Source organism: Papaver somniferum, chromosome 4 (genome assembly GCF_003573695.1).
Source record: "Papaver somniferum cultivar HN1 chromosome 4, ASM357369v1, whole genome shotgun sequence".
In the NCBI taxonomy this organism is placed as follows: Eukaryota; Viridiplantae; Streptophyta; class Magnoliopsida; order Ranunculales; family Papaveraceae; genus Papaver; species Papaver somniferum.
Window position 1 is genome coordinate 108,285,694 of NC_039361.1, and position 22,233 is coordinate 108,307,926.

At 37.5% G+C, this 22,233-nt stretch overlaps 1 protein-coding gene across 1 annotated transcript; it reads right to left on the minus strand.

The window, feature by feature from the left end:
• Nucleotides 1-17,522: 17,522 nt before the first annotated feature.
• Nucleotides 17,523-19,838, minus strand: LOC113274170. Its single transcript, XM_026523642.1, has 2 exons — nucleotides 19,456-19,838; nucleotides 17,523-18,584 (listed from the first exon to the last, which is right to left on the minus strand). The coding sequence occupies exons 1-2, from the start codon at nucleotides 19,536-19,538 to the stop codon at nucleotides 18,281-18,283; spliced, it is 387 nt and encodes a 128-aa protein (XP_026379427.1). The 5' UTR covers nucleotides 19,539-19,838; the 3' UTR covers nucleotides 17,523-18,280.
• Nucleotides 19,839-22,233: the final 2,395 nt, after the last annotated feature.

The window sequence follows — 22,233 nt, forward strand, 5'->3', positions numbered from 1 at the left end:
AATAGCTTCAAAATTTCCTCTATGAGTCTGGTTGAATCCTACTTGAATTATTTATTGGACTTCCATCTGGTAACCGTTCTTAATGGCATGTAAAGTTTCATCATCTTCTGCTACGAAGTTTATGTTATATTTCTGCATATCTTTGCCCCATTACAATGCTAGATGAGCTCCTTTGTCTGTCCTTACTACTTTGTTAATTCCGGTTGTTGAGTCTTTGTAGTTCCTTACTCCCACATATTGTCCTGAAAAGGACATAGCAATTAAAGCAAAGTTAGTATAAGGAGATATATCACCATTAACATTGTAAGTATTCACTTACAATATACTAATGTTAATAGTGATTCCAAACTTTTCCTTATGGTGGATTATAAGCCTAACATTTCTTGTAAGGTGTTCATTGTTAGTATCCTGATAGAACATGTTGTTCAGAATGTGCCCTGGATTATGTATCACTTTATTAAAAGAGCAAATAAGCTGAGTTATTTTCAAGCCAGTATTATCAGCAGAAGGGGTAATATTCCTGAAAACTAGATCACATCTGACTTTCTAGATGAACCAGCAAATAGTATCAAAGACTGCATTCCAGCTGGTAGTAGAGTTGGGAGTAGTAAGCCAGCTATTAAGCCAATTATGTTGAGTAGAAACGGCATATCTTGAAGTTGTAACAACAATGGTCGTGACGACAGATACTTCTCATTGTATTCAACAAATGAAGATTTACTACATAAATTGTATAAGATTATTATCGTCTTATATGATGAATAAATTTAATTACAAATATGTATAATAAAACTTACTCTATACAATGATTTACTTATATTTATACGAAAATATTATTGCTCGATATATGCATGAGAACATGTATTGCAAACTTACCGACGTATATATCTTTGTATATTTTCGCAAAGAGGTGGTGAAAATGGCATAATAATTTTATCATACATGTAGAAAATACATGTTGATATTTTTTTTCTTATTATTTATAAAATTTATAGAGTCATGATTCAAGTATTCGTCTATCTATACTTCAATGGTGCATGAAAGTTGAACTGTCGTACGAAAAGATTAGAGGGAAAAAAAGATATATATTGAGGATAAAAAAAAGAAAAGGAAAAAAGATAATATAATTATCAGTTAGTTTGAAAATGCAGTGCAGATAGGAGAGTGATTTTTTTTGTTTCTAATAAAGTTTGTCATATAAGCAAAGGGGAAGACGAAGAGGAGTACGGATTCCACACCCCCATCCCAACCCTACACACCGCGTTAACTTATTAAATCGATGCTTACACATGGAAGACACATGCTTATCATTTTCTTATCTATAAAAATCACAAAGTCATGATTCAATTATCCCTTTATTTATTCTTAATGGTGTATAAGAGATGAAACATCATGATGTATTTTCAATTGGTTGTAGAGATAGTGGTAAACGGATTCGTATCAGACTTGTGAAGAAAACAATTTTTATAGATTTAAATTAAACAGGCAACTAAATAAAATAATTCAAAGTTTTGGAGAAAAATACCAAGACTAGGATTCCACCAATGACCATTTTAATAGTAAACTCTAAATAGTTCTTATGCAATTTTATTTTTAAAATCAATTCTAATATTTGCCTCAGATAAGTTTTTGAAGTAATAATTGTAATTAAAAAGTATAAAACATCAAAAGTTACTAAAACCCAGCATGCTTCATCAAGTCAATTCACAATTACTCAATAAACACTATTAATTCAATTTTAATTCGTGCAAATAATAAAATAATAATATTGCAAATAAATATAAAAATTAGAATTATACCAATAAATTTTGTACCAATGGCTTCCTCCGTCGTCTCGGCTAATGGGTTTAGCTCCTCATCCCAAAAACATAATCATAAGATGTATCTATGGCTTAATAATGTGTTTTTATTGATGAAAATGGTGTAAAAAGAAGTTTGCAACGCTGTATAAATGTTACAGCGTCACTGTTACAAGTGGAAAAGGCTGAAAATAAACGATACAAGCCTCTGCTGTTGTAAAACAACGACAGTTGGGTGTTGAAATTAAGACTGCTGAAGAACAACGAACTCTGCGAGTCTGTTCTTCGTGTTCTTCAGGTTCTTCAATGGCAGCAGCAGCAGCACCACCAATTTTCTGTAACTTCTTTGTTTCGGCTCTCCTGGACTCCAAACTTTCTCCTAAGGGTTTCTAACCCTCTTTATGACTTGAAACCACTCTTATATATCCCACAGACCCCAAATATCTCGTATAAATTCAAGATTTCTTCTCCGTGCAGTTAAGAGAATATCTCTCTTCAATCCTCCCTGTACGCGTCTTCTGACCTCTTCTGAGTTATCTAAACTCTCCAAACTCCAAGTAAGACTTGAACATGACCAGGTACATCCATATCCTGGCGTCAAAGTCCTCCAGAAATCTCTCAAAAATCTTCTAAACTCGAACAGAACACGTCTCTCTGTTGAGACTTTGAAACCCTCTCTCGGCCATTCCATCCCAATTGGTTGGTTCCAATCGATTGTACTAGGCCTGTTTAGTCCATCCAAGTCCAGCCCAACTGATTTCGGCGATTGAATCTCGTTAAAACTCCATGAGAATTCGATTATCAATATGCCAGTGAACTTCCCGCCAATTTTCTAATTCAAAACGTGAAGAAGGTGGGTGCCCTTATCCTGTGCTGTTCTCCCTTTAGCAGCTGCCTGGAAATAGGTCACCCCTTAGTAATTAGGTTACCCCTTATCCAAAATCGAGGGTCCGTCTAGTGATTTCTCTAGGACATTTTCCGCACTTTTTTTGGGGTTCCTCCGGGGTATTCCTGGGTACTTCCGGTACAATTCTGGGGCGCTTCCGGCACGTTATCAACGGAGGTCCAAAGGCCGCATTTTTAGCCAATTTCTCCACAAAGCCTTATTTTTCCAAAAACACCTACAAATAAATAAAATAACCAAATAAGTACGATATCGAGCACTAACAATATATACAAATGAGCTATATTAGACACATAAATGCGTCTATCAAATACCCCCAAACTTATTATTTGCTAGTCCTCGAGCAAATCTAATCTAAAATAAAATGACTACACTTAGCACGTGCAGTAAGTCGTTAAACCACTAGGTGGCCCTAGTGGCGGAGTGTTGTCTCCGGGGGATTTACCAGAGGTGTACCAACAAAACCTTAATACTCCAGAGCTTAGCTATCTACGCAGAACCTTGGAAGGCACTAAAGAATCTCCTTGGTTGGCATACTTATTGACTACAGGAAGAAGTACCCTGATGCGAAATTCCAATTGTTGTACACGAGTTTGCACTCAAGCATACTAAAATTCATATAAAGTGACAGATCTCTACTCAGATAGTTGCACTATGGACATCATATTCGGAGTCAAAACTAATCACATGGATAGATCAAGAAGATGGATATAGAAAAACATAGATGGTTTTGATGTTTACTAAGTGAACGACGTTTCCCATATCTGTCTGAAGGCCTCCGCCAAAATGAACCTATCCTAATGGATCGAGATACTAGTCTGACTAATATCAACACACTGACATATACAAGGGTACCAGTGGTCGATAACCTAACTCTATGTCAACACAACTGGCATATACAAGGGTACCAGTGGTCGACTTTATTGAATTTATTCCTTTTGGTCAAATGGTCTGGTCTCAAATTCTTTTTTTCTTTTCAACTGTTTTTTTTTTCTTTTTTTCAACTTCTTTTTTTTTTTTCAACTTTTTTTTTTTTCAACTTTTTTTTTTTTTTTTTTTTTTTCTTTTTTTTTTTTTTTTTTTGGGTATCTCAATCACTCTAATTCACCCTAGCATTGGTAACAACTTGAATCGTGGGCCCCACCTATCACTTAGAGAAACATGGTTTAAAAAAAATAAAAAATAAAAATAGAAGTGAAAAGGACTCAACGAGATATGGTGAAACTATCATGTTATTTCTAACACCTGAGCTCTGTGCTTTTATGAATAGACTCTTCTAGATGTTTCCATATAATCATATTGGTTCCTCAACTCCTACAACCAAAATGCTTCAATCCACTTAGATTAGTTAGTGCCATCCTGAATACGCATAAATTTCTAGGCTTTGGAGTTTATTTATTGCAACTAAAAGCTAACAAAAAGTTTCTTCCCCACCCCCAAACTTAAATCTAACATTGTCCTCAATGTTTCTCATGAAAGAACAGTACCAAAAATATAAGTAACATGAGGAAATAGTAAAGAGAGAGTTCGGAAAGATAGTACCTGAGTGAAGTGAAACCAAAAACTGAATACAAAAATTATACAACATACAAATCGCCTTGATGGTCAATCAAGGGTAAACAGGGTCCTCCAGAGGGACCTACTCAACATCACCTGTAGGAAAAAACTCTAAAAAGGGCTTCAATCGCTGACCGTTAACCTTTGAAGAACTACTACCATCCAGTGTCTCGATCTCAACAGCTCCATGAGGAAAAACATTACGGACCACAAAAGGACCGGTCCACCGAGAGCGCAGTTTCCCGGGGAATAGATGCAAACGAGTGTCATACAGAAGAACTTTTTGACCTGGAGAAAATGACTTCCGTAATATGTTTCTATCATGCACAAGTTTCATTTTGTTCTTATACTCCTTCACACTATCGTAAGCATCTATACGAATCTCGTCCAACTCATTGAGCTGGAGTTTCCTATGGGCTCCTACCTTGTCAAGTGAAAAATTTAGCTGCTTAACATCCCAATAAGCTCTGTGTTCTAACTCAACAGGTAAGTGACATGCCTTTCCATAAACAATCCGATAAGGCGACATTCCAATGGGTGTCTTAAACGCAGTACGGTAAGCCCATAAGGCATCAGTAAGCCTAGACGACCAGTCTTTCCGATTAGGATTAACTGTTTTCTCTAATATACGTTTTATCTCCCTATTGGAAACCTCTACCTGACCACTAGTCTGTGGATGATACGGGGTAGCTACCTTATGTGTAATACCATATTTCTTCATCAGAAGCCTAAAAGTCCCATTACAAAAGTGCGACCCTCCATCACTAATTATAGCTCGCGGTGTACCAAAACGTGTAAGTATATTATTTTTAAAGAACTCAATCACAACCCTATGGTCATTGTTTTACACGCAACCGCCTCAATCCACTTAGAGACATAGTCTACGGTGACAAGGATGTATAGGTTACTAAAAGAATTAGGAAACAGACCCATAAAGTCAATACCCCACACATCAAAGACCTCAACAATTAAAATAGGGTTCAAGGGCATCATGTTCCTACGGGAAATGGTTCCTAATTTCTGGCATCGTTCACAAGTAACGCAGTAACGGTGGGAGTCTTTAAACAAAGAAGGCCAATAGAATCAACACTGCAATATCTTAGCAGCAGTTTTCTTAGCACTAAAGTGACCCCCACAAGCATGATCATGACAAAAGGAAATAATACTGGACTGGTCACTCTCAGGTATACATCTCCTAATAATCTGGTCTGGACAATACTTAAACAAATAAGGATCATCCCAAAAAAAGTGCTTAACCTCAGCTAAAAATCTAGAACGATCTTGTTTACCCCAATGTTGGGGCATTCGACCAGTAACAAGATAGTTCACTATATTCGCATACCAAGGTAATTGGGTAACAAAGAATAATTGTTCATCAGGAAAGCTATCCCTTATAGGAAGGGAATCATCTGGGGAACTAACAACTAGCCTAGACAAGTGATCTGCTACAACATTTTCGGCACCCTTTTTGTCTCTGATGTCTGGAGAAAACTCTTGCAACAACAGAATCCACCTAATCAATCTAGGTTTAGTATCCTTCTTAGACAAAAGATATTTTAAAGCAGCATGATCAGTATATATGATGATCTTAGAACCTAAGAGATAGGGTCTAAACTTGTCTAAGGCAAACACAATGGCTAATAGTTCCTTCTCGGTAGTGGTATAGTTCAACTGGGCATCATTCAGAGTTTTGCTAGCATAGTAAATCACATGAAGTAACTTATTTTCTCGCTGACCTAGCACAACACCAATAGCATAATCTGAAGCATCACACATGATCTCAAAGGGTAGGTTCCAGTTGGGTGCCTGGACTATGGGGGCGGTCGTGAGTAATGACTTAAGCTTCTCAAAAGCCTCTAAACAAGCATCATCAAAGACAAACTTAACATCTTTTGCAAGCAAATTGCAAAGAGGTCTAGACATCAAGCTAAAATCCTTAATGAAACGACGATAAAAACCAGCATGCCCTAAGAATGACCTAATATCTCTTACGGTTTTTGGGACTGGTAAAGTTTTAATAAGGTTAACTTTGGCTCTATCCACCTCTATACCCTTTGAAGAAACAATATGCCCTAGAACAATTCCTGAACGAACCATAAAGTGACATTTCTCCTAATTAAGCACTAAATTCTTTTCCTTACACCTAGTCAAAACTAATGACAAATGATGCAACCACTCATCGAAAGACGAACCAAACACTGAAAAATCATCCATAAAGACCTCTAAGAACCGTTCTACCATGTCAGAAAATATGCTCATCATGCAACGCTGAAAAGTCGCAGGGGCATTACATAGCCCGAAAGGCATGCGTCTATACGCAAAGGTACCAAAGGGACAGGTAAAAGTGGTTTTCTCCTGGTCTTCTGGGGCAATAACGATCTGATTATATCCAGAGTAGCCATCTAAAAAGCAGTAGTGACTATGTCCAGCTAATCTCTCTAGCATCTGGTCGATGAAGGGAAGGGGAAAGTGGTCCTTCCTAGTGACCTTGTTCAATTTACTATAGTCAATACAAACACGCCAATCCGTGGTCATTCGGGTCGGGATTAACTCATTGTTATTATTCTGGACTACAGTAATACCAGATTTCTTGGGAACAACCTGAACGGGGCTGACCCACTTACTGTCTGAAATAGGGTAGATGATGCCTGCATCTAATAGCTTAAAAACCTCAGTTCGAACTACTTCTTTCATATTGGGGTTTAGTCGACGTTGCATCTCCCTAGAAGGTTTGGTGTCTTTTATACCCTTAATGTCTGCTATGGTCCACCCTAAAGCTTCCTTGTTGTTTTGAAGGACGGTTACTAGCCTACTTTCCTGATCTATATCCAAGTCGGAAGAAACAATCACAGGTAAAGTCTCAGACGGGCCTAAAAACACATACTTCAGGGTATCTGGCAATGGTTTTAGGTCCAACTTAGGAGGCTCTTCTAAAGAAGGAACTAGGGTAGACTTAGAAACTGGTAGTGGTTCGAACTTAGGTTTCCATCCATTACTAGTATCTAACAAAGGGGTTGAATCTAACAAAGCATTCACCTCATTAATTACATTATCATCATCAAAATCAATCCCAAAGTGATCTAGGCATTTTTCTAATGGATCTTCTAACAAAGTGTTTGGTAATGACTCCTCGACTAATGTTCCTATCATGTTCACCTCTTCTATATTCGATTCATCTAGTTCAGAGGGTAGCTTACTAATATTAAAAATGTTCAGCTTAATAGTCATATTACCAAAAGACAAATTCATAATACCATTTCGACAGTTAATGATCGCATTGGATGTAGCTAAAAACGGGCGACCTAAAATCACTGGTATTTGGTTCTCTGGGTCAGGGACAGGTTGGGTATCTAGGATAACAAAATCCACTGGATAAATAAACTTGTCAACCTCTATGATAACATCCTCGATCACACCACGAGGAATTTTAACGGACCTATCAGCTAACTGAAGTGTCATCTGGGTAGGTTTCATCTCACCAAGTCCTAGCTTAAGGTACACATGATATGGAAGTAAATTCACACTGGCTCCTAAGTCAAACAAAGCTTTATCAAAACGGTACTTACCTATTTTACAAGCAATGGTAGGGGACCCTGGGTCTTTATACTTAGGATTAGTGGTATTCTGAATAATAGAACTCACATGACTAGCTATGAAGGATTTCTTCTGGACACTGAGATTACGCTTTCGCGTACACAAGTCCTTAAGGAACTTTGCATAAGAGGGAATCTGCCTAATTGCATCTAATAATGGAAGGTTGATATTAACCTGCTTAAAAACCTCCAATATATCATTAAAGTTGGACTCCCTCTTAGTCGGAACTAGCAGCTGGGGAAACGGGGCTCTGGGAACCAAAAAAATAAATCTAAAAAATGCTAACTAAACACAGGTCCCCGGCAGCGGCGCCAAAAATTTGATGTATTTTCAATTGGTTGTAGAGATAGTGGTAAACGGATTCGTATCAGACTTGTGAAGAAAACAATTTTTATAGATTTAAATTAAACATGCAACTAAATAAAATAATTCAAAGTTTTGGAGAAAAATACCAAGATTAGGATTCCACCAATGACCATTTTAATAGTAAACTCTAAATAGTTCTTATGCAATTTTATCTTTAAAATCAATTCTTATATTTGCCTCAGATAAGTTTTTGAAGTAATAATTGTAATTAAAAAGTATAAAACATCAAAAGTTACTAAAACCCAGCATGCTTCATCAAGTCAATTCACAATTACTCAATAAAAACTATTAATTCAATTTTAATTCGTGCAAATAATCAAATAATGATATTGCAAATAAATATAAAAATTAGAATTATACCAATAAATTTGTACCAATGGCTTCCTCCGTCGTCTCGGCTAATGGGTTTAGCTCCTCATCCCAAAAACATAATCATAAGATGTATCCATGGCTTAATAATGTGTTTTTATTGATGAAAATGGTGTAAAAAGAAGTTTGCAACGCTGTATAAATGTTACAGCGTCACTGTTACAAAGTGGAAAAGGCTGAAAATAAACGATACAAGCCTCTGCTATTGTAAAACAATGACAGTTGGGTGTCGAAATTAAGACTGCTGAAGAACAACGGACTCTGCGAGTCTGTTCTTCGTGTTCTTCAGGTTCTTCAATGGCAGCAGCAGCACCAATTCTCTGTAACTTCTTTGTTTCGGCTCTCCTGGACTCCAAACTTTCTCCTAAGGGTTTCTAACCCTCTTTATGACTTGAAACCACTCTTATATATCCCACAGACCCCAAATATCTCGTATAAATTCAAGATTTCTTCTCCGTGCAGTTAAGAGAATATCTCTCTTCAATCCTCCCTGTACGCGTCTTCTGACCTCTTCTGAGTTATCTAAACTCTCCAAACTCCAACTAAGACTTGAACAGGACCAGGTACATCCATATCCTGGCGTCAAAGTCCTCCAGAAATCTCTCAAAAATCTTCTAAACTCGAACAGAACACGTCTCTCTGTTGAGACTTTGAAACCCTCTCTCGGCCATTCCAGCCCAATTGGTTGGTTCCAATCGATTGTACTAGGCCTGTTTAGTCCATCCAAGTCCAGCCCAACTGATTTCGGCGATTGAATCTCGTTAAAACTCCATGAGAATTCGATTATCAATCTGCCAGTGAACTTCCCGCCAATTTTCTAATTCAAAACGTGAAGAAGGTGGGTGCCTTTATCCTGTGCTGTTCTCCCTTTAGCAGCTGCCTGGAAATAGGTCACCCCTTAGTAATTAGGTTACCCCTTATCCAAAATCGAGGGTCCGTCTAGTGATTTCTCTGAGACATTTTCCGCACTTTTTTTGGGGTTCCTCCGGGGTATTCCTGGGTACTTCCGGTACAATTCTGGGGCGCTTCCGGCACGTTATCAACGGAGGTCCAAAGGCCGCATTTTTAGCCAATTTCGCCACAAAGCCTTATTCTTCCAAAAACACCTACAAATAAATAAAATAACCAAATAAGTACGATATCGAGCACTAACAATATATACAAATGAGCTATATTAGACACATAAATGCGTCTATCAAATACCCCCAAACTTATTATTTGCTAGTCCCGAGCAAATCAATCTAAAATAAAATCTAACTTAGCACGTGCAGTAGCGTTAAACCACTAGGTGGCCCTAGTGGCGAGTTTGTCTCGGGGGTTACCAGAGGTATACCCACAAAACCTTAATACTCCAGACTTAGCTATCTACGCAGAACCTTGGAAGGCACTAAAGAATCTCCTTGGTTGGCATACTTATTGACTACAGGAAGAAGTACCCTGATGCGAAATTCCAATTGTTGTACACGAGTTTGCACTCAAGCATACTAAAATTCATATAAAGTGACAGAGCTCTACTCAGATAGTTGCACTATGGACATCATATTCGGAGTCAAAACTAATCACATGGATAGATCAAGAAGATGGATATAGAAAAACATAGATGGTTTTGATGTTTACTAAGTGAACGACGTTTCCCATATCTGTCTGAAGGCCTCCGCCAAAATGAACCTATCCTAATGGATTGAGATACTAGTCTGACTAATATCAACACACTGGCATATACAAGGGTACCAGTGGTCGATAACCTAACTCTAGGTCAACACAACTGGCATATACAAGGGTACCAGTGGTCGACTTTATTGAATTTATTCCTTTTGGTCAAATGGTCTGGTCTCAATTCTTTTTTTTTTTTTTTTTTTTTTTTTTTTTTAACTTTTTTTTTTTTCACTTTTTTTTTTTTTCAACTTTTTCAACTTTTTTTTTTTTTTTTTTTTTTTGGTATCTCAATCACTCTAATTCACCCTAGCATTGGTAACAACTTGAATCGTGGGCCCCACCTATCACTTAGAGAAACATGTTTAAAAAAAATAAAATAAAAATAGAAGTGAAAAGGACTCAACGAGATATGGTGAAACTATCATGTTATTTCTAACACCTGAGCTCTGTGCTTTTATGAATAGACTCTTTAGATGTTTCCATCTAATCAGATTGGTTCCTCAACTCCTACAATCAAAATGCTTCCATCCACTTAGATTAGTTAGTGCAATCCTCAATAGGCATAAATTTCTAGGCTCTGGAGTTTATTTATTGCAACTAAAAGCTAACAAAAAGTTTCTTCCCCACCCCCAAACTTAAATCTAACATTGTCCTCAATGTTTCTCATGAAAGAACAGTACCAAAAATAAGTAACATGAGGAAATAGTAAAGAGAGAGTTCGGAAAGATAGTACCTGAGTGAAGTGAAACCAAAAACTGAATACAAAAATTATACAACATACAAATCGCCTCGATGGTCAATCAAGGGTAAACAGGGTCCTCCAGAGGACCTACTCAACATCACCTGTAGGAAAAACTCTAAAAAGGGCTTCAATCGCTGACCGTTAACCTTTGAAGAACTACTACCATCCAGTGTCTCGATCTCAACAGCTCCATGAGGAAAAACAGTACGGACCACAAAAGGACCGGTCCACCGAGAGCGCAGTTTCCCGGGGAATAGATGCAAACGAGTGTCATACAGAAGAACTTTTTGACCTGGAGAAAATGACTTCCGTAATATGTTTCTATCATGCACAAGTTTCATTTTGTTCTTATACTCCTTCGCACTATCGTAAGCATCTATACGAATCTCGTCCAACTCATTGAGCTGGAGTTTCCTATGGGCTCCTGCCTTGTCAAGTGAAAAATTTAGCTGCTTAACAGCCCAATAAGCTCTGTGTTCTAACTCAACAGGTAAGTGACATGCCTTCCATAAACAAGCCGATAAGGCGACATTCCAATGGGGTCTTAAACGCAGTACGGTAAGCCCATAAGGCATCAGTAAGCCTAGACGACCAGTCTTTCCGATTAGGATTAACTGTTTTCTCTAATATACGTTTTATCTCCCTATTGGAAACCTCTACCTGACCACTAGTCTGTGGATGATACGGGGTAGCTACCTTATGTGTAATACCATATTTCTTCATCAAAGCCTAAAAGTCCCATTACAAAAGTGCGACCCTCCATCACTAATTATAGCTCGCGGTGTACCAAAACGTGTAAGTATATTATTTTTCAAGAACTCAATCACAACCCTATGGTCATTGGTTTTACACGCAACCGCCTCAATCCACTTAGAGACATAGTCTACGGACAAGGATGTATAGGTTACCAAAAGAATTAGGAAACGGACCCATAAAGTCAATACCCCACACATCAAAGACCTCAACAATTAAAATAGGGTTCAAGGGCATCATGTTCCTACGGGAAATGGTTCCTAATTTCTGGCATCGTTCACAAGTAACGCAGTAACTGTGGGAGTCTTTAAACAACGAAGGCCAATAGAATCCACACTGCAATATCTTAGCAGCAGTTTTCTTAGCACTAAAGTGACCCCCACAAGCATGATCATGACAAAAGGAAATAATACTGGACTGGTCACTCTCAGGTATACATCTCCTAATAATCTGGTCTGGACAATACTTAAACAAATAAGGATCATCCCAAAAAAGTGCTTAACCTCAGCTAAAAATCTAGAACGATCTTGTTTACCCCAATGTTGGGGCATTCGACCAGTAACAAGATAGTTCACTATATTCGCATACCAAGGTAATTGGGTAACAAAGAACAATTGTTCATCAGGAAAGCTATCCCTTATAGGAAGGGAATCATCTGGGGAACTAACAACTAGCCTAGACAAGTGATCTGCTACAACATTTTCGGCACCCTTTTTGTCTCTAATGTCTGGAGAAAACTCTTGCAACAACAGAATCCACCTAATCAATCTAGGTTTAGTATCCTTCTTAGACAAAAGATATTTTAAAGCAACATGATCAGTATATATGATGATCTTAGAACCTAAGAGATAGGGTCTAAACTTGTCTAAGGCAAACACAATGGCTAATAGTTCCTTCTCGGTAGTGGTATAGTTCAACTGGGCATCATTCAGAGTTTTGCTAGCATAGTAAATCACATGAAGTAACTTATTTTCTCGCTGACCTAGCACAACACCAATAGCATAATCTAAAACATCACACATGATCTCAAAGGGTAGGTTCCAGTTGGGTGCCTGGACTATGGGGGCGGTCGTGAGTAATGACTTAAGCTTCTCAAAAGCCTCTAAACAAGCATCATCAAAGACAAACTTAACATCTTTTGCAAGCAAATTGCAAAGAGGTCTAGACATCAAGCTAAAATCCTTAATGAAACGACGATAAAAACCAGCATGCCCTAAGAATGACCTAATATCTCTTACGGTTTTTGGGACTGGTAAAGTTTTAATAAGGTTAACTTTGGCTCTATCCACCTCTATACCCTTTGAAGAAACAATATGCCCTAGAACAATTCCTGAACGAACCATAAAGTGACATTTCTCCCAATTAAGCACTAAATTCTTTTCCTTACACCTAGTCAAAACTAATGACAAATGATGCAACCACTCATCGAAAGACGAACCAAACACTGAAAAATCATCCATAAAGACCTTCTAAGAACCGTTCTACCATGTCAGAAAATATGCTCATCATGCAACGCTGAAAAGTCGCAGGGGCATTACATAGCCCGAAAGGCATGCGTCTATACGCAAAGGTACCAAAGGGACAGGTAAAAGTGGTTTTCTCCTGGTCTTCTGGGGCAATAACGATCTGATTATATCCAGAGTAGCCATCTAAAAAGCAGTAGTGACTATGTCCAGCTAATCTCTCTAGCATCTGGTCGATGAAGGGAAGGGGAAAGTGGTCCTTCCTAGTGACCTTGTTCAATTTACTATAGTCAATACAAACACGCCAATCCGTGGTCATTCGGGTCGGGATTAACTCATTGTTATTATTCTGGACTACAGTAATACCAGATTTCTTGGGAACAACCTGAACGGGGCTGACCCACTTACTGTCTGAAATAGGGTAGATGATGCCTGCATCTAATAGCTTAAAAACCTCAGTTCGAACTACTTCTTTCATATTGGGGTTTAGTCGACGTTGCATCTCCCTAGAAGGTTTGGTGTCTTTTATACCCTTAATGTCTGCTATGGTCCACCCTAAAGCTTCCTTGTTGTTTTGAAGGACGGTTACTAGCCTACTTTCCTGATCTATATCCAAGTCGGAAGAAACAATCACAGGTAAAGTCTCAGACGGGCCTAAAAACACATACTTCAGGGTATCTGGCAATGGTTTTAGGTCCAACTTAGGAGGCTCTTCTAAAGAAGGAACTAGGGTAGACTTAGAAACTGGTAGTGGTTCGAACTTAGGTTTCCATCCATTACTAGTATCTAACAAAGGGGTTGAATCTAACAAAGCATTCACCTCATTAATTACATTATCATCATCAAAATCAATCCCAAAGTGATCTAGGCATTTTTCTAATGGATCTTCTAACAAAGTGTTTGGTAATGACTCCTCGACTAATGTTCCTATCATGTTCACCTCTTCTATTCGATTCATCTAGTTCAGAGGGTAGCTTACTAATATTAAAAATGTTCAGCTTAATAGTCATATTACCAAAAGACAAATTCATAATACCATTTCGACAGTTAATGATCGCATTGGATGTAGCTAAAAACGGGCGACCTAAAATCACTGGTATTTGGTTCTCTGGGTCAGGGACAGGTTGGGTATCTAGGATAACAAAATCCACTGGATAAATAAACTTGTCAACCTCTATGATAACATCCTCGATCACACCACGAGGAATTTTAACGGACCTATCAGCTAACTGAAGTGTCATCTGGGTAGGTTTCATCTCACCAAGTCCTAGCTTAAGGTACACATGATATGGAAGTAAATTCACACTGGCTCCTAAGTCAAACAAAGCTTTATCAAAACGGTACTTACCTATTTTACAAGCAATGGTAGGGGACCCTGGGTCTTTATACTTAGGATTAGTGGTATTCTGAATAATAGAACTCACATGACTAGCTATGAAGGATTTCTTCTGGACACTGAGATTACGCTTTCGCGTACACAAGTCCTTAAGGAACTTTGCATAAGAGGGAATCTGCCTAATTGCATCTAATAATGGAAGGTTGATATTAACCTGCTTAAAAACCTCCAATATATCATTAAAGTTGGACTCCCTCTTAGTCGGAACTAGCAGCTGGGGAAACGGGGCTCTGGGAACCAAAAAAATAAATCTAAAAAATGCTAACTAAACACAGGTCCCCGGCAGCGGCGCCAAAAATTTGATGTATTTTCAATTGGTTGTAGAGATAGTGGTAAACGGATTCGTATCAGACTTGTGAAGAAAACAATTTTTATAGATTTAAATTAAACATGCAACTAAATAAAATAATTCAAAGTTTTGGAGAAAAATACCAAGATTAGGATTCCACCAATGACCATTTTAATAGTAAACTCTAAATAGTTCTTATGCAATTTTATCTTTAAAATCAATTCTTATATTTGCCTCAGATAAGTTTTTGAAGTAATAATTGTAATTAAAAAGTATAAAACATCAAAAGTTACTAAAACCCAGCATGCTTCATCAAGTCAATTCACAATTATTCAATAAAAACTATTAATTCAATTTTAATTCGTGCAAATAATCAAATAATGATATTGCAAATAAATATAAAAATTAGAATTATACCAATAAATTTGTACCAATGGCTTCCTCCGTCGTCTCGGCTAATGGGTTTAGCTCCTCATCCCAAAAACATAATCATAAGATGTATCCATGGCTTAATAATGTGTTTTTATTGATGAAAATGGTGTAAAAAGAAGTTTGCAACGCTGTATAAATGTTACAGCGTCACTGTTACAAAGTGGAAAAGGCTGAAAATAAACAATACAAGCCTCTGCTGTTGTAAAACAACGACAGTTGGGTGTTGAAATTAAGACTGCTGAAGAACGACGGACTCTGCGAGTCTGTTCTTCGTGTTCTTCAGGTTCTTCAATGGCAGCAGCAGCACCAATTCTCTGTAACTTCTTTGTTTCGGCTCTCCTGGACTCCAAACTTTCTCCTAAGGGTTTCTAACCCTCTTTATGACTTGAAACCACTCTTATATATCCCACAGACCCCAAATATCTCGTATAAATTCAAGATTTCTTCTCCGTGCAGTTAAGAGAATATCTCTCTTCAATCCTCCCTGTACGCGTCTTCTGACCTCTTCTGAGTTATCTAAACTCTCCAAACTCCAACTAAGACTTGAACAGGACCAGGTACATCCATATCCTGGCGTCAAAGTCCTCCAGAAATCTCTCAAAAATCTTCTAAACTCGAACAGAACACGTCTCTCTGTTGAGACTTTGAAACCCTCTCTCGGCCATTCCATCCCAATTGGTTGGTTCCAATCGATTGTACTAGGCCTGTTTAGTCCATCCAAGTCCAGCCCAACTGATGAGAATTCGATTATCAATCTGCCAGTGAACTTCCCGCCAATTTTCTAATTCAAAACGTGAAGAAGGTGGGTGCCCTTATCCTGTGCTGTTCTCCCTTTAGCAGCTGCCTGGAAATAGGTCACCCCTTAGTAATTAGGTTACCCCTTATCCAAAATCGAGGGTCCGTCTAGTGATTTCTCTGGGACATTTTCCGCACTTTTTTTGGGGTTCCTCCGGGGTATTCCTGGGTACTTCCGGTACAATTCTGGGGCGCTTCCGGCACGTTATCAACGGAGGTCCAAAGGCCGCATTTTTAGCCAATTTCGCCACAAAGCCTTATTCTTCCAAAAACACCTACAAATAAATAAAATAACCAAATAAGTACGATATCGAGCACTAACAATATATACAAATGAGCTATATTAGACACATAAATGCGTCTATCAAATACCCCCAAACTTATTATTTGCTAGTCCTCGAGCAAATCTAATCTAAAATAAAATGACTACACTTAGCACGTGCAGTAAGCCGTTAAACCACTAGGTGGCCCTAGTGGCGGAGTGTTGTCTCCGGGGGATTTACCAGAGGTGTACCCACAAAACCGTAATACTCCAGAGCTTAGCTATCTACGCAGAACCTTGGAAGGCACTAAAGAATCTCCTTGGTTGGCATACTTATTGACTACAGGAAGAAGTACCCTGAAGCAGTTATTGAATTGAAGAGATAACGATAATCTTTTCATGTGTTGCTCCTTAGTTTAAGTTTCAGAGAGGAATAATATGCTAGGTTTGTATTGAGAAACCAGTCCTATTAAATGCTGAATAGAAGGAGGAAGGTTTATGCCTCGACAACTCCAAGCTAGGATGGTCATTATGTTGTTTTGTGTACGAGTTTAAGTGGGTTTTGTTGTATTAGGTTTTGAGTGGTAGATTAAGTGGGCTTTGTTGTAGGATGGTGACGGGAAAAGAGGCGTGAATGAGTGTAAAAGTTTAAATGGGCTTGAGGAATGAGGCCTGCAAAAGAGAAGAAGTAATACAACACAGATGGTCCCAGTGAAAAACAGAATAACGGGAAGTTAGACAATCAATTGAGGAAGACAAGCACAGGCGAGGTAAGTTAGTGAGATTTTTAGCAAGGAAATGATGAATGTAGGCTTAAAATTGGTAAATATTGAAGGATTTTGTTAAGATATTGTTAATTACTAGAATGAGAAACAAATATAAATCCCAAAAGACTTAACAATCAGGTGGATAAGACGTAGAATTCAACAAGGAAATAGGAACTGAGATGAGTAAACTAGAAGTCAAAAGGATTTCTAAAATTTAGCCCCTGTGTTCACCCATAGCAATGGTAGTTGGATTAAAATAAGTTCTGAGACAAAATATTAAGGGCATTTAAATATGACCAAGAAAACAAAAGGCTTGAGAATAATACTAAGTAGTTTATGTTTTGAGAAAACAGATTAGGAGTTTATATAACACTATTGCACAGATAAGTATATGCATACACAACCAAGAAATCTATATGTAACATGGACAGTTGAGCAAGAAAAAAAGGTGATAACCACCAGCTCAGTCAAGAAACAATCCTAATATAACTAGCAATCATATTATACATAAAGGGATGGCTTATTAACAGAGTGAACCAAAATAGGAGATAAGAGTGATATGTGAGTTGAGATATCCACCGACCCTTTAATGAGTCATTTTCTTTTTCTTCGGGTGAATCTGATTACAGTAGCTGGTGTTGTAGTTATTCAGTGTCTGCAGGTAATGTATTGATGGCTGGCTGAGAAGAGCTTTCTCCAATGGATGTAGTATTGAAAGTGCAGATAATGGAACTGATAGAATGTTCAGCTGTTGGTTGTTCCAAGGAGTCATGCTTGAATCTTTTAGCTGGCGGATAGATATTTATCAATTGCTTAAGATCTTCATCAGTGACTACTCTTGAGGATTATTGACCTCAGCCAGCATTGTTAAGGAATGTTTGCTGGTCAGGGTTGAGCCTTTTTATGGCTGGGCTTCGAAGTTCCGAGTCTGAGATGAGCTCTGATTCTTCAATGTCTGAAATAAGGAAAATGGAAGGGTTGACTGGCTATTGCATTTCAGTAGATTGATGTGGTAGCTGAGGTGCTGGAAGAAAACCAGGTTCAAGTATTGTATCTTCAAAAATATTATTTTCTTCAACAAGCCATGCTTCAGGAATGGTTCTTGCAAAGTCTGAGGATGAATCAGAGTGGAAGCCTTATTGCTGGTATCCTTCTCCATCAAAAAAAGAGATTGCAGATTTGTTTTGCTCTGAGGATGCAGGAGAATCAAAAGGGTTTGATCCCCAGTCACTCCACTCAGGATCAGGGTCATCAAGGTCCACATTGTAGATCATTTCTTCATAATAAGCATCATCACGTTCTTGTTCAATGAAAGGTCTAAGAGCTTGCAGATGAGGATGAAATGGTATTTGTGGAGTATCTTCAGGCAGCAGACGTTGATGATTGAGCAAATACATATCAATGCAATGCTGGTGTTCATGGCCAAGTCTGCGACAGTAGCTGCAAAACAATCTTGGAAGCTCTTGAAATACAAAGTCAATCATGTTGATACTTCTTCTATCATTAGGAGCATAAGTACCAGATGGCAGTGGTTGATAAATATTCATTCTAAGCCTTATTTTCACGGTGTGTAACCATTGTAGTGGTGAGTAGGATCATTAAATGCTACTAGTTCTCCAAATTCTCTAATGAATTCTAAAACATTAATGAATCTAGTTTGCTCAGGGTAGAGTTTGTGTAGGGTTATTTTAAAAACTTCAGAGGAGATTTCAAAGTTTTCAGGGAGCACAGTAAAGGTACATGGTTGAAATAAGAAAGTGTCTCCATAAATTACCCTAGTTCCTTGTCTAATAACATAAAGCATCTCAGCTCTGGATTCAAACTTAATCAAGTAAAAACCTCTACCAAGTTTGCTAACAGAAATTTCACCAAGCAACTTCCATTTATATTTCAAAGCATTCCTTAAGAAAAAGGAGTTTTTGTTCATTTTTGTTAAAAAACAACCAACTAATTGATCTTGCCAGTGCCTAACAGGAATAGGAGCATTCCTCACATGAGAGTTAATAAAACTATTGTAAGAAACATCTCTAGCAACTCTACTAGATATAGAGATGACAACATAAAAAGAACTACAACAAAACACCAAAGCAGGGAAATACAGGAAGGAACTAGGGATAATAAGGAGAGAGGTATTAGAAACAAAGAAAGAATTGTGATGTATTTATATACAGTTTTGAGCAGAGAGCAACTAGCTTTTTAATTGAAAAAGAAATTTAAAATTTGGTTCCGTGATTATTATGTTTTGCAGGAAACATGGGGTTGTATGTTATGATGTGAAATTGGTTACAGCTAGAAAAAAGATTAGAATTACCTGTTAAAATCTCCTTTTGCCACTTCAAATTCTGCATCTTCAAGGGAGAATAAAAAATTGTTCTGAGAAGACAACAAAACCATCAGAGGAGTGAACAGTGCTTCCTTGGTACTTGTAGCTAAGACCCGCCGTATTGAGGACCCTCAGACTTAATAGAGAAGAGAAAAGGTAAAAGTTCATGATGAAAGGGATTTTCAGGGAGGTGTACGCTGAACTTTTTGAGAACAAATCAAATTGACCAACCCAGTTCTTCGGAAATTATCAGCTGGTAAAGAAATTTTTATTGACGAAGCCAAAACACAAATGATTAGACCACCCTTATAACTTAATTGACTACGTCTTGAAAGGGCAGGTGGATATGAGGTTTAGTTGGTAAGGATGGAGATAACATGGTAGATGATTAGGGAGTTAGGGTTGCAAGTGAAGGAATTTTGAGATTCGAAGGTGGCTGAGTTGACCCGTTTATCTCCCGAGTAACGGAGCTTGTTTTCTGTAAACTTTTAATTTCCAATTATCTTTCGCATGTGGTAAAATATTTATAAGATATAATATATTTAGTAGACCCCCTTGTATATAAAAATATTCTAGAAGAATCAAAAAGTGGGAGAGAATAATATATAATACACTTATAAATACACTGTTGGTCAATCAAATCAATCGAAAACAAAAGATAAACCGTAATTATCTAGTTTCCTACCAACGGTACACGGTAGAGTTTCTCAATCCCAAAAAAGACTTTAAACTGAGCGGTAGTAAGAGATTTCGCCTAATTAAGTTATTTTCCTCTCCGAATAAGCGGCTACACCAATAACAACAACGAAAGAGGAAGTCTGTTGTTACGAAGGATTATTTTGCTAGAAAGGCAAACTTCAAGTATTTATAGACAAGGAAGTTTGGACACCAAGGAATTTCCAAAACCGAAAATATTCTCAAGATATTCATTAAAGCACAAATTCGGTTTCCATAATTCCTGGAAATGCTCTGTCCAAAAATAATGATCGAAATCTCTCGGAAAATCTAATTAGTAAATGCACATTACTAAATCTTATATTCCAACAAAATGAAATTAATAACCTTAATTAAAAGATTCTTAACTTACTTATGTTTCGATCCTGGGATTCTCTTCCCTTAGCTATTAAGGAATAACTTTGAACAATTAAAGAAATAAACATTCGTAGCACGTGTTCAAAGTATGTCGACATCCTTATTTTGTAAGTTTTCTTTCACACTTACAACCTTGAAACCGATTTGCCACACTTCCAAACAAGTTTAGAATTGGTTCATCTGACTTTCAAGAACTATGCGATTGATCAAACAAACATTCAATCACAATCATGGGTTTAACGGTTCTACCAAAACAAGTTTCAGTTCTACCTTCCATGTGAGTAATGTGCATAGTCACACTAGCTTTCCAAAATTCGGTTGACTAGGTACTAGGATCGGTTCCCCACATATATATGGTATCTAACTTATATGTGTTGCACTTGCACATATCCATAGGATCGGTTCCCCTTCCTGTTATAAACCTTGTTGCACCCTATACAAGGATCGGTTCCCCTTTGTGATGTACTGCACCTCTTACTATGATCGGTTCCCCTTTCCCATATTTGGTCAGACATAAAATCACAAACCCGATCATACTGTTAGAGCACTGCTCGGTTGAACCCACTAGCGTTGGTATGTCAAGTTAGTTGTCAATTTTAGTTGCCAAAATGCATTCTTGATTTAGCATACTAAAGATAGTTTCGGATTAGTTTAGGTCTAAGAAGTTGAATCGAAGCTATCCTTAAAGGATGAAGATTGAAGATTGAAGGCTACAAGAAGACATCAACAAGTACTTCATCAACAAAGGTATGTGATTGATTTCAATTGGATTCTTGTTCAATTCTAGCTTTCTAATCTATCGAGATAAATGCTTACTCTATGGAACAATTCCTATGACGGTAAATGTACATTTATGTATATATACTTGAGGTTATTTGATTCATGACCTTGGTGATAATAACCTTTATCCCTATAAAGGATCTCATGTTATAGTGAATGAGCTTCTGAATCCAATGAGCCAAGAATCACTCAATTCCGAGTTATAACGACAAAGTTATGAGTGATTTAAGTTCATTAGTAGGAAACATTCCATGGGATTTGGAGTGGTCCGCGAACTTGGGCACAATACGTAACTAAAAGGGATTTTTGGTCAAGTTGGTGATGTTTTCTTATCTAGGCAAGTTAGTTATTGGTCCAAACACTTTTGATTACCATATTAAAGTGTTTGTGATTCCTGCCTAAGTTAAAATGTGATTTATTCACATAAATATAATTTTTGCTAAATAAGTTATTTATTTAATTATTTTGGCAAGAGTCTTAACTTAGGAAAGACTCCCATATTTAGGAGAGTCTTGTAAAAGGAAAATAGCTTTGCTTAGCTTCCAAGTTATTGTTCATTATAAATAAGGAGTTCGTGAGTTTACACGTTTTTCATCCCTTTGGAAAATTGGAGTAAGCTCTGCAAGTTGTTTTCCACGTCTTCCGTTCTTTGTGAACGAGAGTGAGATAAAAGTATTTGTATTAGGGATCACAAAGCCAAGTTGTATTTAATCTTCGTGATTGATCATACAACTTGTAATCTAGGTTTTTCACCTCTTGTCTATTCTAAGGTTTTCTCTTCTGATATAAAACCATTCAAGAGTTGTTGATCATAAACCCTAGGTTTTGATAGATTTCAGTTTCCGATCGTATACCAACACTTGTTAGTCGAAATCGGAGACTAGAAAGAAAAAC

Coding starts and splice junctions, on each gene's coding strand:
- LOC113274170 (XM_026523642.1), bottom strand. CDS start 19,538: ATGGTTTTGTTGTCTTCTCAGAACAATTTTTTATTCTCCCTTGAAGAT. Junction 18,585..19,455: donor GCAAAAGGAGATTTTAACAG/GTAATTCTAATC, acceptor ATTGTTTTGCAG/CTACTGTCGCAGACTTGGCC.